The 15,707-nt window shown below is 45.6% G+C and overlaps 1 protein-coding gene across 16 annotated transcripts in view; it reads left to right on the top strand.

Annotated features, from left to right (window-relative positions):
- caska (calcium/calmodulin-dependent serine protein kinase a) overlaps positions 1-15,707 on the top strand; it is a 740,678-nt gene that overhangs the window by 659,290 nt on the left and 65,681 nt on the right. For 11 of the 16 annotated variants that reach the window (XM_038802088.1, XM_038802089.1, XM_038802090.1 and 8 more), the window contains 3 exons: positions 10,535-10,603; positions 12,573-12,608; positions 13,733-13,929. In XM_038802088.1, the coding sequence (XP_038658016.1) occupies positions 10,535-10,603; positions 12,573-12,608; positions 13,733-13,929 (302 nt within the window). The remainder of the gene's footprint in view (positions 1-10,534; positions 10,604-12,572; positions 12,609-13,732; positions 13,930-15,707) is intronic. The other 5 variants (XM_038802098.1, XM_038802102.1, XM_038802103.1 and 2 more) reach the window with 2 other exon arrangements.

Raw genomic sequence — 15,707 nt, forward strand, 5'->3', positions numbered from 1 at the left:
TGAGCTGGGTATGACTCCAACAATTGTTGAGTTTTCCCCCCCGATTCCTTCCCCCTGATTCCCATTGAATTTAGTTTTACCAGAACTCCTTGATGCCACACTTGGTCAAATGCTTGGTGTCAAGGGGGGTGAATCTCGCCTTATTTCTTGAGTTCAACCTTTTTGACCATGTTTATACCAAGACTGTATTGACTTCAGGAACTGAATGGACCTGGTGGAACCCAAACTGAGCATCAGTGGGCAGGTTATTAATGTGTAATAGTTGTTACATAACACTGTTGCAATCCCTTCCATCATTTGCTGATGATCAAAAGTAGACTGATGGGGCACTACTTGGCTGGGTTGGAAATGTCCTGCTTTTTGTGTACCTACATACCTGGGCAATTTTCCACATGGCCCAGTAAAGGCCTATGTTGCAGCTGTACTGGAACAGCTTGGCTAGGGGTGCGGCAAGGTCAGGAGCACATGTCTTCAGGACTGTTGCTGGACTGTTATCAGGATCCAGAACCTTTGCAATATTCAGTGCCTTCAATCACATCTTTATCAGGTGGAGTGAATCAAATTGGCTAAAGACCGGCAACTGTGCTTCTGGGAACCTCAGGAAGAGGCAGAGGTAGATCATCCACTTGGCACTTCTGGCTGAAGATTGTTGTAAATGCTTCTGTCTTCTCTTTTACACTGATGTTCCGGGGCTCCCCATCATTGAAGACGGGATATTTGTGGAGCCTCCTACCCCTGTTAGTTGTTTAATTGCCCACCACTGTTCATGACTGCATGTGGCAAAACTGCAGAGATTAGATCTGATCTGTTGGTTGTGGGGTCACTTAGCTCCGTTTGTCCCAAGCTAATCCACTATTTGGCTTGCATGTAGTCCTGTTTGTAAAATTGCCAAAGTTCCAGATGACCAAAGGCTGTTTTCCCCATTTGAGGGGGACAGCTGACTGGTGGTGATTTAATCTGAGAATCACCACACCTCAGGTGAGGGGCGATGGAGGAGGCGGGGCCTTCATGAATAACCTCAGTTGGTATGGAAATTGAACCCGCGCCGCTGGCCTCGCTCTGCATCATGAATCAGCTGTCTAGCCAACTGATCTAAACCGGCTGCCAGCAGCTATTTCCTTGAGGATTTAGCCAGCTCAGTCAGCAGTTGCGCTACCAAGTCTTGGTGATGGTTTCCCACTCAGAGAACATACTGTGCACCTGCCACCCTAGGTGCTTCTTCCAATTGCTATTCAATATGGAGGTGTCCTGACTCATCTCCTGAAGGGACAGGAACGCAGTAAGTGGTAATCAGCAGGAGGTTTCCTTGCCCATATTTAACTTCATGCCATGAGACCTCATGGGGTCCGGAGTCAATGCTGAGGACTCACAGCAAACTCTCTCCCAACTGTATACCACTCTGCCAGGTCTGCTAGTGGGACAAGATATACCCAAGGACGGTGGTGACTGGGGCATTGTACGGTATGATTCAGTGGTATAACTATGTTAGACTATTGCTTGATTAGTCTGTGGACAGCTCTCCCAATTTGGCACAAACCCCACCATGTCAGTAAGGAAGAATTTGCAGGGTAGACAGGGCTGGGTGTGCTATTATCATTTCTAGTGCATAGGTTGACGCCAGGTAGTCCATCTAGTTTCATTCATTTTAGAGTTTCTAGTGGTTTGATACAACAAATTGGCTTGCTGGGCTATTTCAGAGGACAATTAAGAGTCAAGAACATTGCTGTGGGTCAGGAGTCACATGCATGCCAGACCAGGTAAGGAGAAAAGACTTCCCTCTCGGGCATTAACGAACCAGATGGTTTTTCAAGACAATCAGTAATAGTTTCATGGTCACCATGGCTGAGACTAGCTTTATATTCCAGATTTATGAATTGAATTCATATTTCATGAGTTGCCATGGTGAGATTTGAAGAATAGCAATCAGGAGCACAAACTCTGGCCAGTTTTTCAATTCCTGATTCGGAGCGCTGGAACCTACCAGGTCCTTTGCTAAGATCAGTTTACTCAGCACAGCCTGGGAATCAAACTTGGGAACTTCCCTGATCTGTATAGTTTAACTACTCACTCTATAAAATCACCAGGCTAGCAGGAGAACTCTTATTCCCATTCAAAAATCAATGATAAACTTCACATTACCTCCTCTCACCTCCCATCCGTTCATTCCCCCACCCATACAAATAAAATTTGTTGTGGTCTATGGACACAATGTATATGGTTTAATTGAAGTACTGTACCAGGAGGCAAACTATCATTGTGGTAATCGCTGACTCGAGGTTGAGTGGGGTGAGAGACCCCCAACAAGGTGGTCACCTGGAATGTGTGGGGCCTGGGTGGCCCAGCCAAAAGAGTGGATTTTTGATAATTTAAAGAGTCTGGGGGCCAACATTATTTTCTCCAGGAGATCCACATGTGCGAGCAGGATCAGGCACGCCTTCGGAAGGCTTGGATGAGCCATGGTTTCCACTCAGTTTGACAGCAGACCCTTGGCGGTTGGGGCACCTGGAGGAGAAAGAGTTTTCATACTCTTCCTCAGTACATAATGTGTTTTCCAGGATTGATTATTTTGTCTTGTAACAGGCACTGTTACCAGGGGTGAAGAAGTCCCAGTTCTCAGGCGGTGGTCATTTCTGACCACGCCCCACATTGGGTCGACTGGGAGTTGGAGGTAGGCTGGTGTCGTCGCAAGGGGTGGCGGTTAGATGCAAGTCTGTTGGTGGACCTGAGGTTCTGTGCAAAATCTCAGGCGCTATCCAGGACTACATTTTGAACAATGATAATGGGGAGGTCTCACCCTCAATACTAAGGGAGGTGCTAAAGGTAGTAATTAGGGGAGAAATTATATCCTTCAAGGTGCATGTAGATGCAGAGGCAAGGAGGGAGTGGGAAAAACTGGTTGACACTATTACAGGGTTTGATCACAGGTAAGTGAATAGTCCATCCCCAGAACTATTAGCGGAGAGAGAAAAACTGCAAATAGTTCGATTTAATCTCTACAGATGGGACGATGCGACAGTTAAGGTGAGCTAAAGGGGGAATCTACAAGACGTCGGCTCCTGATATATCAACTGAGGAAATTGGAGGCAGAGGGGGAGATTGTCCAGATTTGGGCGCGTGATGGGGCCTGGTTCCCCCCTCAGGAGAAGGTGAATGAGGTATTTAGAACCATCTCTGAAAAGTTAGACAGGTCTGAACTGCCGTGGGATGGGAGGGATATGATGGAGATCCTGGGGGAGTTGGAGTTTCCCACGGGTGGGGGGTGGAACTAATGGGAAAACTAGAGGGTTCTAACGGAAGTTGGAAGGGATCACAGAGGCGCTGAAATTGATGCAGTCAGGGAAGGCACCAGGGGCTCAGTGGATTCCCGGTGGAATTTCGTTAAACATTTGTAGATCAACTGGCCCCTTTACTGTTGGGGATGTTTAGGGACTCTTTGGAAAGAGGTGCTCTGTCACAGACGCTGGGGCAGGCGTTGATTTCCTTGCTCCTGAAGAAGGACAAAGGACAAAGACCCTATGCCCGCATAGGGGCAGCACGGTAGCATTGTGGATAGCACATTCGCTTCACAGTTCCAGCGTCCCAGGTTCGATTCCGGCTTGGGTCACTGTCTGTGCGGAGTCTGCACATCCTCCCCGTGTGTGCGTGGGTTTTCTCCGGGTGCTCCGGTTTCCTCCCACAGTCCAAAGATGTGCAGGTTAGGTGGATTGGCCATGTGAAATTGCCCTTAGTGTCCAAAATTGCACTTAGTGTTGGGTGGGGTTACTGGGTTATGGGGATAGGGTGGAGGTGTTAATCTTGGGTAGGGTGCTCTTTCCAGGAGCCGGTGCAGACTCGATGGGCCAAATGGCCTCCTTCTGCACTGTAAATTCTATGAAATGAAAAATACTGCAGGCCATATCGTCCAAACTCCCTGTTCAATGTGGTTGCAAATCTTTTAGTTAAGGTGCTGGCGGTGAGGTGGTGGGAAAAGATCAAACTGGATTTGGAAAGGGATGGAGGTTGACGGCAAATGTGAGGCAGCTGTTGAACGTGGTACTTACCTCAGGGGAGTGCCAGGTTCCGGAGATCATATTTTGTTTGATGTGGAGAGAGCGTTCAACCAGGTAGAGTTGGTCCATCTGTTCGCTGTACGAGAACATTTTGGGTTTGGACTGGGCTTCTTAGTATGGTTGCGGCTGTTGTATGTGGCCCTGTTTGCCAGTGTTTGCACTAACAAAGTGAAGTCTAAACCGACCGTCTATACAGGGGCACCAGGTAGTGATGTCCAATTTCCCCTTTGCTGTTTGCATTCGCAGTAGAGCCACTAGCCATGGCGCTGAGGACTTTGAAAGCTTGGGACGGAACAGTTAAAGGCTGGGTGGAGAATAGGGTTTTACTATACACCGATGATTTTTTATGTGTTAGGGATCCGGAAATGTCAGTGTTATGGGGATTTTGCAGCACTTTGGGCTTTCTCTGGCCATAAGCTAAATGTAGGAAAGAGTGAATACTTGGTGGTTGGGGCACCAGGTTGGAGAGGGGGGCTTAGTGGGTTGCCCTTCCGGCTAGCAGGAAGTCATTTTCAGTATTTGGGACTCCAGATAGCAAGGGACTGGGGGAATCTCTGGAGGCTGAATTACACAAGTCTTTTTTTTTTAGAAAACAGTTTATTGAGGCATTTTTAATGTTAACATTTCAACATTCTAAACAACAGAGCGGTCCGACACACTCAAAAACCCGCCAGGATCATACCCAACTCCTAGCTCCCCATATATTAGATTCACTGCCATGCCCCCGCCCCCCCCCTGCGTACGGTCAGTTTTCCTTAAATAAGTCAATGAACGGCTGCCACCACGGAGCAAACCCCTGTATTGAACCCCTTAAGGCGAACTTAATTTTCTCTAGCCTGAGAAACCCTGCTATATCACTGACTCAAACACCCGAATTGAAGGCTCCGAATCCCTCCATCCCAGAAAAATCCGTCTCTGGGCCACCAGGGAGGCAAAGGCCAAAACGTCGGCCTTTCTTCCCCCTGGGCTCCCAGATCTTCTGACACTCCAAATATTGCCACCTCTGAACTCAGTCACCCTCCTTTCCAGGGCCTCTGACATGATATCTGAGAATCCATGCCACAATCCCCTCAGCTTCGGACATGCCCAAAACATATGTATATGATTCTCCGGACTACCCCCGCACCGCCACATCTGACCTCCACCTCCTCAAAAAACCTACTCATCAGGGCCACAGTCACATGAACTCAATGGACCACCTTGAACTGGATCAGGCTAAGCCTGGCACACAGCGAGGATGCATTGACTCTTCTCAGGACCTTCTCCCATAGCCCGACTTCCAACTCCCCTCCCAACTCTTCCTCCCACTCCCTCTTCACCTCCCCGATTGGGACCCTTCCCACTCCATCAATTCTTTATATATTTCCGAAACCCTCACCTCCCCAACCCCTGTTCTTGACATCACCTTATCCTGTAGCCCCCTTAGAGGGAGGCGAGGGAAGCTTGGAGCCTGCTCCAGACAAAGTCCCGTACCTGCAGGTACCGAAATCCATTCCCACCCAGCAACTCAAACTCCTCCTCTAGCTCCTCCAAGTTCAGGAAACCCTCCTCAATGAAGAGATCTCCAAACATCTCAACCCCTGCCCTCTTCCACTTCCTAAAGCCCCCGACCAGCCCCTCCGGAGCGAAACGGTGATTGTCACAGATCGGTGACCACACCGAAGCCCCCTCCAGTCTCATGTGCTGCCACTACCACTGGGCTTGTGGAGTTGGCGAGAACGGCAGAGCCGTTAACAGAGCCTCCAGACTCATGCCCTTGCAAGATGCCGCCTCCACTCGCTCGCACACCGAACCCTACCTCACTACCCATTTCCTAACCATCAAAATATTGGCCGTCCAGTAGTAGTTAATAAAGTTCGGAAGGGCCAAGCCTCCCTCCCCGCACCTCCACTCAAGAAGGACCTTCTTCACCCTCGGGGCTTTCCCAGCCCATATAAAACCTGAGATCGCTGTGTTCATCTTCCTAAAAAATGCCTTGGGGATGAAGATTGGAAGACACTGAAACACAAACAGCAATCTCGTGAGGACTGTACCCACCCTGCCAATGACAGCGGGAGCACGTCCCACCTACGGAAGCCCCCTTTCATTTGCTCAATCACCCTGCAATCCCCCAACGGGTCTGTTATTTTATTACAATCATTATCCCCAGCCAAATATTCTATGCCCTCAGCGCCATTGCCAAAGGATCTATGGCCAGGGCAAATAGTAGTGGGGCGACTGGACACCCCCTGTACAGACTAAAATACTCTGATCGAACCCGGTTGTTCCTTACATTTGTCACCGATGCCTGATATAACAACCGGACCCAATCAACGAATCCCTGCCCGTACCCAAACTTTCCCAGGACATCCCACAGGTACGTCCACTCCATCTGATCAATTCCTTTTCTGCGTCCATGGCCACCACCACCTCGACCTCGTGCCCCTCCGAAGGCGTCATTGTCACATTTAGGAGCCGTCTAATATTGGTCGTCCCTTTACAAATCCCGTCTGGATAAATAGGAGGACCTCTATTACCCCCAGAACACAATCCTCTATACGTGTGGCCAAGAACTTTGCCAGCAATTTAGCATCCATATTCAACAGGGAGATCGGCCTATATGACCAACAACTCTCCGGATCCTTATCCCGCTTCAAAATAAGGGAAATCGATGCCTGCGATAACTTTGGGGGGAGCACGTCCAGCTCCTTGGCTCATTAAAAGCCTTTACCAGGAGCAGCCCCAACAGCCCGGAAAATGTTTTATAAAACTCAACCTGGTATCCGTCAGGTCCTGGGGTCTTACCCGTTTGCATCGTGCCACCCAACCCGTCTATAACCTCCCCCAGCCCAATTGGGGTTCACAGACCCTCCACCAACTCCTTATCTATCCTCGGAACCTGCTCCGGACAAAGTCCCGTACCGGCAGGTACCGAAATCCATTCCCACCCAGCAACTCCAACCCACCCAGGAATCACTTCATACCCTCCTCCCTGGCTGGAGGTTCCACTTTACACTATCTACTGTAAAATTTGTGAAACACATCATTCACCCCCGCCGGATCCAAAACCACCTCCCCGCTGTATCCTTTAATTTCCCAATCTCTCTCACCGCTTCCTGTTTCCTCAGCTGACGCGCCAGCATCCTGCTGACGTTTTCCCTATATTCAATGATTCTGTATCTTTACCCTCCTTAGCTGTATTGCACAAGTCAAATGGGGATGGTTAAAGCAGACTTGCAAAGGTGAAATGGTCTCTCCCCCCGGTTCCTGGCGGGCCGAGTGCAATCAGTTAAGATGAATATCTTGCAGAGATTTATATTTTTATTTCAGTGCTTCCCAGTGCTCCTGCCTATTGCATTCTTCAGATCGACCAGCTTGGACTGGGTTTATTTGGGCAGGCAAGCCCGAGGATCAGGAGGACGGTGTTCCAGAGGGAAAGACAAGTCGGGGGCTTGGCCTTGCCAGACTTTCAGTATTACTATTGGGCGCCGATGCAGAAAAAGTGCTAGAGCAATGCGTAGAATCGGAGGAGCTGTGGGCCCTGGTGGAGGCAGAGTCTGTCAGGGGGCAGGCCTGGGGGCATTGGTAATGAATCCGCTCCCGGTGGTGGAAGGAAACATTTAACTTACCCGGTGGTAATAGCCACTTTAAAAATTTGGAGGCAATTCCGTCAACATTTCCATCAACAATTTAAAGGCTGCCTCATGGCTAGCTCCCATCTGTGAAAATCAGTTATTTGAGTGTGCTAATTTGGATGTGAAATTTAGGAAGTGGAAGGAAAAGGGGTTGGAGAAGATGGGAGATTTGTTTTTAAAGGGTCAGTTCACTCGCCTGGGGGAACTGAAGGAGAAACATGGGGCGGAATTCTCCGCTCCCGGGAAAAATCGGGAGGGCCGTCGTGAACTCAGCCGAGTTTCACGACGGCCTCGGAGGCCGCTCCTCGCCCCCTATTCTCCCCTCCCGGCAGGGCTAGGAGCGGCGCTCCGTAACTCTCGGCCGCGGGGGCGTCGCGCCAAGAATGACGCGGCCGGCGCGCCTAATGACGTCAGCCGCGCATGCGCAGGTTGGCCGGCTCCAAACCGCGCATGCGCGGCTGACGTCATGACGCTGACGGCACGAACCCGCGCATGCGCGGTGGCCGTCTTTCCCCTCAGCCGCCCCGCAAGACATGGTGGCTTGATTTTGCGGGGCGGCGGAGGGGAAATAGTGCGTCCGATTTGGACGCCGGCCCGACAATCGGTGGGCACCAATCGCGGGCCTGTCCCCTCCCGAGCACAGTCGTGGTGCTCTTTCCTTGCTAGGCCACCTACAAGCCCCAAAAGGGCTTCTCACTCCCGTTTCACGATGGCAGCGACCAGGTGTGTTTGCCGCCGTCGTGAAACGGCCGCGAACGGCAGGCCGCTCAGCCCATCCGGGTCGGAGAATCGGCGTTCGCCATGAAAAACGGCGAGCGCCGATTCTTTCGAGGGGGGGAAGAATCGCGGGGAGTGCCAGGGGGACGTGAAATTTGTCGGGGGGCCCTCCCGCGATTCTCCCACCCGGCGTGGGGAGCGGAGAATCGCGCCCATGGACTTAAAGATGCTGATTGTTTCAGGTATCTCCAGGTGCGTAGCTGGGTCAAAAGGAATTTTACAGCCTGCCCGGTGGAGCAGTCTTCTGCCTTTTTCGAACGGAATTTATCCTGCTCTGGGTCAGAGGTGACCAGTACGTCAGGCATATACCAGCGGATAGTGGAGGAGGAGACGTTCTCGGTTGGGGTGTGAAGGCAAAGTGGACAGAGAAGCTGGGGCCGATCTTGGAAGAGGAGGTTTGGAGCGAGGCACCAAGGAGGGTGGATGCAACCTCATCTTCTGTGAGGCTGAGTCTCATCCAGCTAAAGATATTGTTTCGAGCACACCTCACAAAGGCTAGAATGAGTTGGTTTTTTGGATGATAGATGTGCAGTGTTTGAAGGGCCCACTGCACCACATGCACATGTTCTGGTCATGCTCAAAGCTAGTGGGCTTCTGGAGGTACTTTTTCGATACTATGTCGGCAATCCTGGGCATTAAGTTGGAGGCTTGCCCACTGGTGACGATTCTTAGTGTTTCGGATGTGCCAGAGTTCCGGACAGGGGTGGGGCAGATGTCTTGGCCTTGCCTCACTTGTAGCAAGGAGGCGGATCCACTTGGGCTGGAGGTCAACTACACTGCCAAGCGCCTCAGCATGACTGGGTGAGCTGATGGAGTTTTTACACCTTGAGAAATCCACGTTTACCGTGAGAGGGCCAGTGGAAGAGTTTTATCACAGATGGTGGCCATTTATAATGTATTTTAAAGAATTGGTCACAGTTAGCTGCTACGGTTGGGAGGTTTAGGGGTGAGGTTATAGTACCATAAAGGGAAGAGGGTTTCTTACTGTTTAGTTGTTATTCTGAGTTAGTATATGCTTTGCATAAAAATGGTTAAAAGTATAATAAAAACATCTTCAAAAAAAAGAATTGGACCCTTGTGGCACACAATTGTAACTGCATTGGAGTCAGTGTAATTCGATGCACTCACTGGGCACAGATATAAACTGCCTTCTGTATGCATGACTCAAAAGGAAAAGCTTGGAAAATATAACAGTGACTTATGAGCACGATTTGTATCAGGATTTGGGCAATTTGATTTTTGTGCCATTCGTTTTTGATATTCCAACTTGGATTTGGTATTATAATAACCAACTCATAATTTTATTATTTATGAACTATGCAACTTTAACCCCCTTGAACTTGATACTGTATACTATATATGATAGAAATTCTGTGCCACCATTTCCTGATATAGTAAAATTCCCATGAGAACTAGTAACCTGATTTCATCTTTCTGAAGTATTGTAAATGTATTTCTGCTCCATATTTGAATTCAGATTTGATCCCGATTTTAAAAAGAACATACAAAATAGGAGCATGAATTATCCACATGTCCCTCGAGCCTGCCCTGCCATTCAATAAAATCCAGTCTTCTTAGCAGCACTTCCCCATATCCCTTAATTCCCTTGGTGTCCAAAAATTCATTGCTGACTGAGCTTCCATAACCCTCTGACAATTTCAAAGACTAAGTCAATAAATTCCTCCTCCTCCTCCTCAGTCCTAAATAGTTGATCCCTTTTTGTGAGACTATGACCCCCTAACAACCAGGCAAAAACAGGCTCTCAGCTGCTCCCGATCAAGCCCTCTAAAAATTGTACACATCATGTAAGTAAGCTTTTAAATAGAAGCTTTTAGTTTCGAATGACAGTAATTGTGAAACATAACTTAGCTAGGCAGCTATTCAATTCCAAATGTATTTTTGAAAAATCTGTTTAAACTAAAAGCTTTATAACATTACATACTACTAACATGCATGAAAACAATTGACCAAATGATTCCTGTTTAGAAACAATTGAATTGATCCTCACTCTTTTCTTTAAAACAAGTGTATAAAATTCTGACATGTTTTCAGTTGTGTATATACGGTGCTACTGAACCTTCTGTCTCGTTGCAGAGAGATTCCCCCTCCACATCCAGACAATCCCCAGCTAACGGCTATAGCAGCACTTATAATTCTGTTTCGGTAAGGTTTACATTTACAACACAAATCCAAAGTTCTGTTGCCAGTGGCGTAATTGTGTTAGTGTTGACCGGTACCTCTGTACCAAAGAATTTTTCTTACAGTAAAGTTCTGACAGTTTTTAATGTCACAGGCAAAGAAGCCATTTGCAATATCATTTGTTTCCTGGTGATTTATGAAGACCAGTTTTCAATTGTGGATCAGTTACCAATGAATCTTGCCACCAAGAGGCATTGGCAAAATCAATAACTGGAAAGATTTCTTTACACTTAGATTGTTTATGAAAAAGGCAAAAATGAGGTGGGAGATGTTAAGAGAAATAATTTGTGTAATGATGGTGACCAATTGAAAGTTGGTGCAGCATCATAGCAAAGTCTTTAAATGCATGGTTCACACGAGAGCTCTGAGAAGTATGATTTGGTTTCCGCTATCTGAGTTCTCAAATTGGTGTGCCCACTGCTGCCGTGGTACATGCACATTACGGTGTGAAGCTGAAGCCTGGCCTGGCAACTCAATGCTACAGATCATTTTTTGTCTATTAGAAATGAAGAATATGGGATTGTTAGTACATTTTCAACACAAGTTATTATCTTACCAGCATTGAGCTTTCCTGGAAGAACGTCAATCATATAAGATGTGCTTGTTTATTGCAAAATTTTCATAATTATTTTGCCTAAAAGGGGACACAGTAAACTTTTGACTAAATTTGTAAAATTGGCAGGCAGAGCACTGCAGGACAAGAAGAACACTTTTGAGTGATCGCATAATGATTTTAATAAAATAACTGATATGATAGCTGATGCATCAACTGCTGTCCTGCAGTTTAATTCGGCTGTTACTGTTTTTTCCTTATTCTTATGCTCAGTGAGATATTGTCAGTTTACAAACTTATTTTCACCCTCTGATGTTCTGCCAGTTTTCTCCCCAGCCCTTTTCATTTCTTGAAGGTATTCCTTGCTCAGTTCCTGTTCCACAAGTGACGCTCAATCAATCTCAATCAAGTGGTAATGTTTCTGTGTGAATGTAGACAAAGAACACCAGCAGGCTTATTCCTGCATGGAGGAAATCATACCTGTATCTGATCCTGTCCTACACAATATCCTGGATAACAATCAGGAATATGTAAACTGTGGATTCATTATCCCCTCCATAACCCAGGAGCACTAAAGTGCAAGTTGCATGCATCATTTTTCCAGTATACATTTTCTAGAGCTTGTCAGTGCTACATATTCATGGGGAGGAAATTGAAAGACAAATTAATCCTTGTCACTCTCATTTTCCTCCTTTTGGCCAATCCAGGAATAGCATTGGGAGAAATGCAAGAACAGGCATCTATCTATACATTCAGTTGGAGGAGTGTGCAAGGGATAGGAAACTAATGGAAATATGAAGAAATAATTTACAAGGATGGTGGTGAACTTAATATATTTAAAGTTAATGAATAGACACGATTCTGGGGAAATAACTCAAATAATGGAGTAATGCAACTCAATATCTGAATCAGAATTAATCAGTTAGCAAAGCTGCTCAAATTTAGCAAATTTGGTTTACATAGCCTAAATCCATTCTAACGTGTTTAGAACAACATATACTTCAAAGCAGTAACTGTGTTTATTCATAATTAAAATATCTCTAATGTATTGTGTTAAACAATTACTGCAATATTACTGTAGCTCAGCTGTATACTTGTGTTGAAGATGTAGACTATGCAATGGGAGTGCGGGCAATACTGTTCACAGTTGGTAACTGCTTTCTACAGCTTGTTGCTAAGCAGCCTGGCCCACTTATTCGTTAAATCATTTTATGTAATGGCTTGACGCATTATGCAAATTGATGCTTATAACATCTGATTATATCATAATTTTTGCAGCAATTAAACATTTAACAAATGCAAAATATGGTAGAATTGTCATAGTTTTGCTTTGAAGGTGAAATCAAAATCTCTTTTCCTTGGGTTGACTTTATCCTACAGGACTTGCCCTCAACTACACAACCAAAAGGACGACAGGTGAATAGTTCAACTCCATAGAAACTTTATAGTATCCATAGCTTAGCAGTAGCAGTCAATCCATTTCTCATTCAATACTTTGTATGTTGAAATATTTAACTTTTCAGTTAATTATATTACTAAGTCTGATAATGGCCTGAGTAGAATTGTCAGCATCTGTCTGAATATTGTAGACGTAGAATGATGCAGTACAGAATGAAGCCATTTACCCATTGTGCCCATGCTGGCTGTTTGGTAAATTTATCAAGTTAATCTCATTAAGTCCGTAACTATCTTCCTTATTGATTACAACGTTTCAAAGTTTGCATCATTTACAAACTTTGGAAATTATGTCCTGTATACCCAAATAATGGTCATTAATATGTATCAAAAAGAGGATTGGCACCAAAACTGACCCCTGGAGAACACACTATGTTTCCCTGCAGTCTGAAAAACAATTGTTCACATCTTCTGTCTGCTTTCTGTCCCTTAGTCAATCATGTAATTTTATTGCTGTGAACTTTAATTTTTGCTAACGAACCTATTGTGATCCTTCGTATGTGCTTTTTGAACATTCAGAAGCATCATACTCTCATCAACCTCTGTTCATCAAAGAACTAAATCAAGTTATCAAAACATAATTTGTTTTAATAAATACATGTTGACCTTCATTTATTAGCCCATATTTTTTGAAATTCCGATTAATTTTGTTCCAAATCATTGTGTCTCAAAATTTCCCCGCCGCTGCAGTCAGCTGATTGGCCTGTAGCTGCTGGGTTTATTGTTCTCCACTATTTTAAACAAGGGTATTTACAATCTTCCAATCTTCTCGTGCCATTCCTATATTAAAGAAACAGATCCTCCTCCTTATCCATTCTTATCCTCAACAATATTGTTACTACCTCCTATATGAAATTATAGAAATTTTGAAACGTTTGATCATCAGATTGTGTAAAAATCATGAGCAGTGCAATTTAGTGAAAATGTTTAGAATTGCTTATATTTCCTTACTTTTACTGTTGTGTTATTGTATTTGATAGATTTATTTTGTTAGTTTTGTGTTTGTTTTAATAATGTTTTACTTTCCTAGATAGGCCGTTCAACATATGTTGCACTTTTAAAATACAATCCCATTTGTCTCATAGATATATGTTCGAGCACAATTTGAATATGATCCATCAAAGGATGATCTTATACCTTGTAAAGAGGCTGGGATCCGGTTCAGAGTTGGAGAAATCATACAAATCATCAGTAAGGATGATCACAATTGGTGGCAGGGCAAATTAGAAAACTCTAAAAATGGTACAGCTGGACTCATTCCCTCTCCTGAACTTCAGGAATGGTAGGTCTACTCGGCCATATTTTATCATCAAGTTACTAAATTGCCTATCGTAGTTTTTCCCAATCAAGACAATGAATGAATGCTATATTTTAAATATTACCCAACATCCCATAACCTATCTCAACCACTTCATTGCCTCTCTTTATCACACTGTTTACGCCACATCCCATCTTGGATGATGCGTACTTTCCTTCAGATGAATGTTAGTAAGACTCAAACCATCTATTCTCTACTATATAATTGCCTTTGAGAAAGTGGTGGTGGTGATCTATCTTCTTGAACTGCTGCAGTCATGTGGTGTAGGTCCACCCATAATGTTGTTAGGAAGGAAGTTCCAGGATTTTTACCCAGTGACAGTGTAGGAACAGTGATATATTTCTAAGTCAGGATGGTGCCTGACTTGAAGAGGAACTTGCAGGTTGTGGTGTTCCTGTATATCTGTTGCCTTTGTTCTTCCAGGTAGTAGAAGTTGCGGGTTTGGAAGGTGCTGTCAAAGGAGCCTTGGCAAGTTGCTGGAGTGCATCTTGTAGATGGTATATTGGGGCCACTGTACATTGGTGTTGGAGGAAATTAATGTTTAAGGTGCTGTATGGGGTGCTGATCAAGCAGGCTGCTTTGCCATGAATAAGCTTCTTGAGTGTTATTGGAGCGGCACTCATCCACTTAAATGCAGAGTATTGCACCACACTCCTGAATTGTGCCATGAAGATGGTGGACAGGCTTTGGAGAGTCAGGAGGTGAGTTACTCACCACAAAATTCCAGCCTCTGACCTGCTTTTGTAGCCATAGTGCTTAGGTGGCTGGTCCGTTTAAGCTTCTGCTCAGTGGTAATTCCCTGGAATGTAGATGGTGGGGTTTCAGCAATGCTAATGGCACTAAATGGCATGGGCAGATAGTTAGATCCTCTCTTGTTGGAGATGATCAAATCCTTGTGTGAATATTACTTGCCACTTACCAGCCTAAGCCTGAATTTTGTTGAGATCTTGCTGCATGCAGGCATGAACTACTACACAATCTGAAGACTTGATAATATTTGTGAACTTTGCAATAATCACATCTGACCTTATTTGGTGGAAGGGACATTGATGAATCAGCTGAAGATAGCTAAGCTAGGACACTACCTTGAGAACCTCTCGCGGCACCTTCTTTGTGCAAGATATGACTACAACCAATTAAGAGTTTCCCTCTAATTCCCATTGACTCCAGTTTTGCTAGGGCGCCTTGATATCAAAGGCAGTCAGTCTCATCTAACCTCTTGAGTTCAGCTCGCTTGTCGATGTTTGGACCAAACATTGGTCTGGAACAGAGTGGCCCTGCCAGTATTGTATGACACTACCTGTATCTGCAGCCTGCAGCTTCTGGCGTTTGACATGCATGTAGTCCTTTGTAGCTTCAACAGGTTGGCACCTCATTTTAGGTTTGCCTGGCATGCATGCTCTCCACTCTTCACTGAACCAGCTGTAGTCCCTTGGCCTGGTGGTAATGGTTGAGTAGGGTATGTTGGGTCATGAGCTTAGAGATTGTGGTTGAATATAACCACTGATGACCCACAGCACCTCATGCATGCCCAGTTTTGAACTGCTACACCGGTAGCGCTTAGCACAGTGTTAGGGTCACACAACATGATGGAGGGTTTCTTCAGTTTGAAGGCGAGACTTTGTCACTAAAAGAACTGTGCAGTGGTCATTCCTACCAATATTGGCATGGATAGTTGCATCTGCGGCAGGTAGATGGTTAGGACAAGGTCAGATAGATTTTTCTCTCTTGGTCGTTCTCAT

This window comes from Scyliorhinus canicula, chromosome 7 (assembly GCF_902713615.1).
Source record: "Scyliorhinus canicula chromosome 7, sScyCan1.1, whole genome shotgun sequence".
NCBI lineage: Eukaryota > Metazoa > Chordata > Chondrichthyes > Carcharhiniformes > Scyliorhinidae > Scyliorhinus > Scyliorhinus canicula.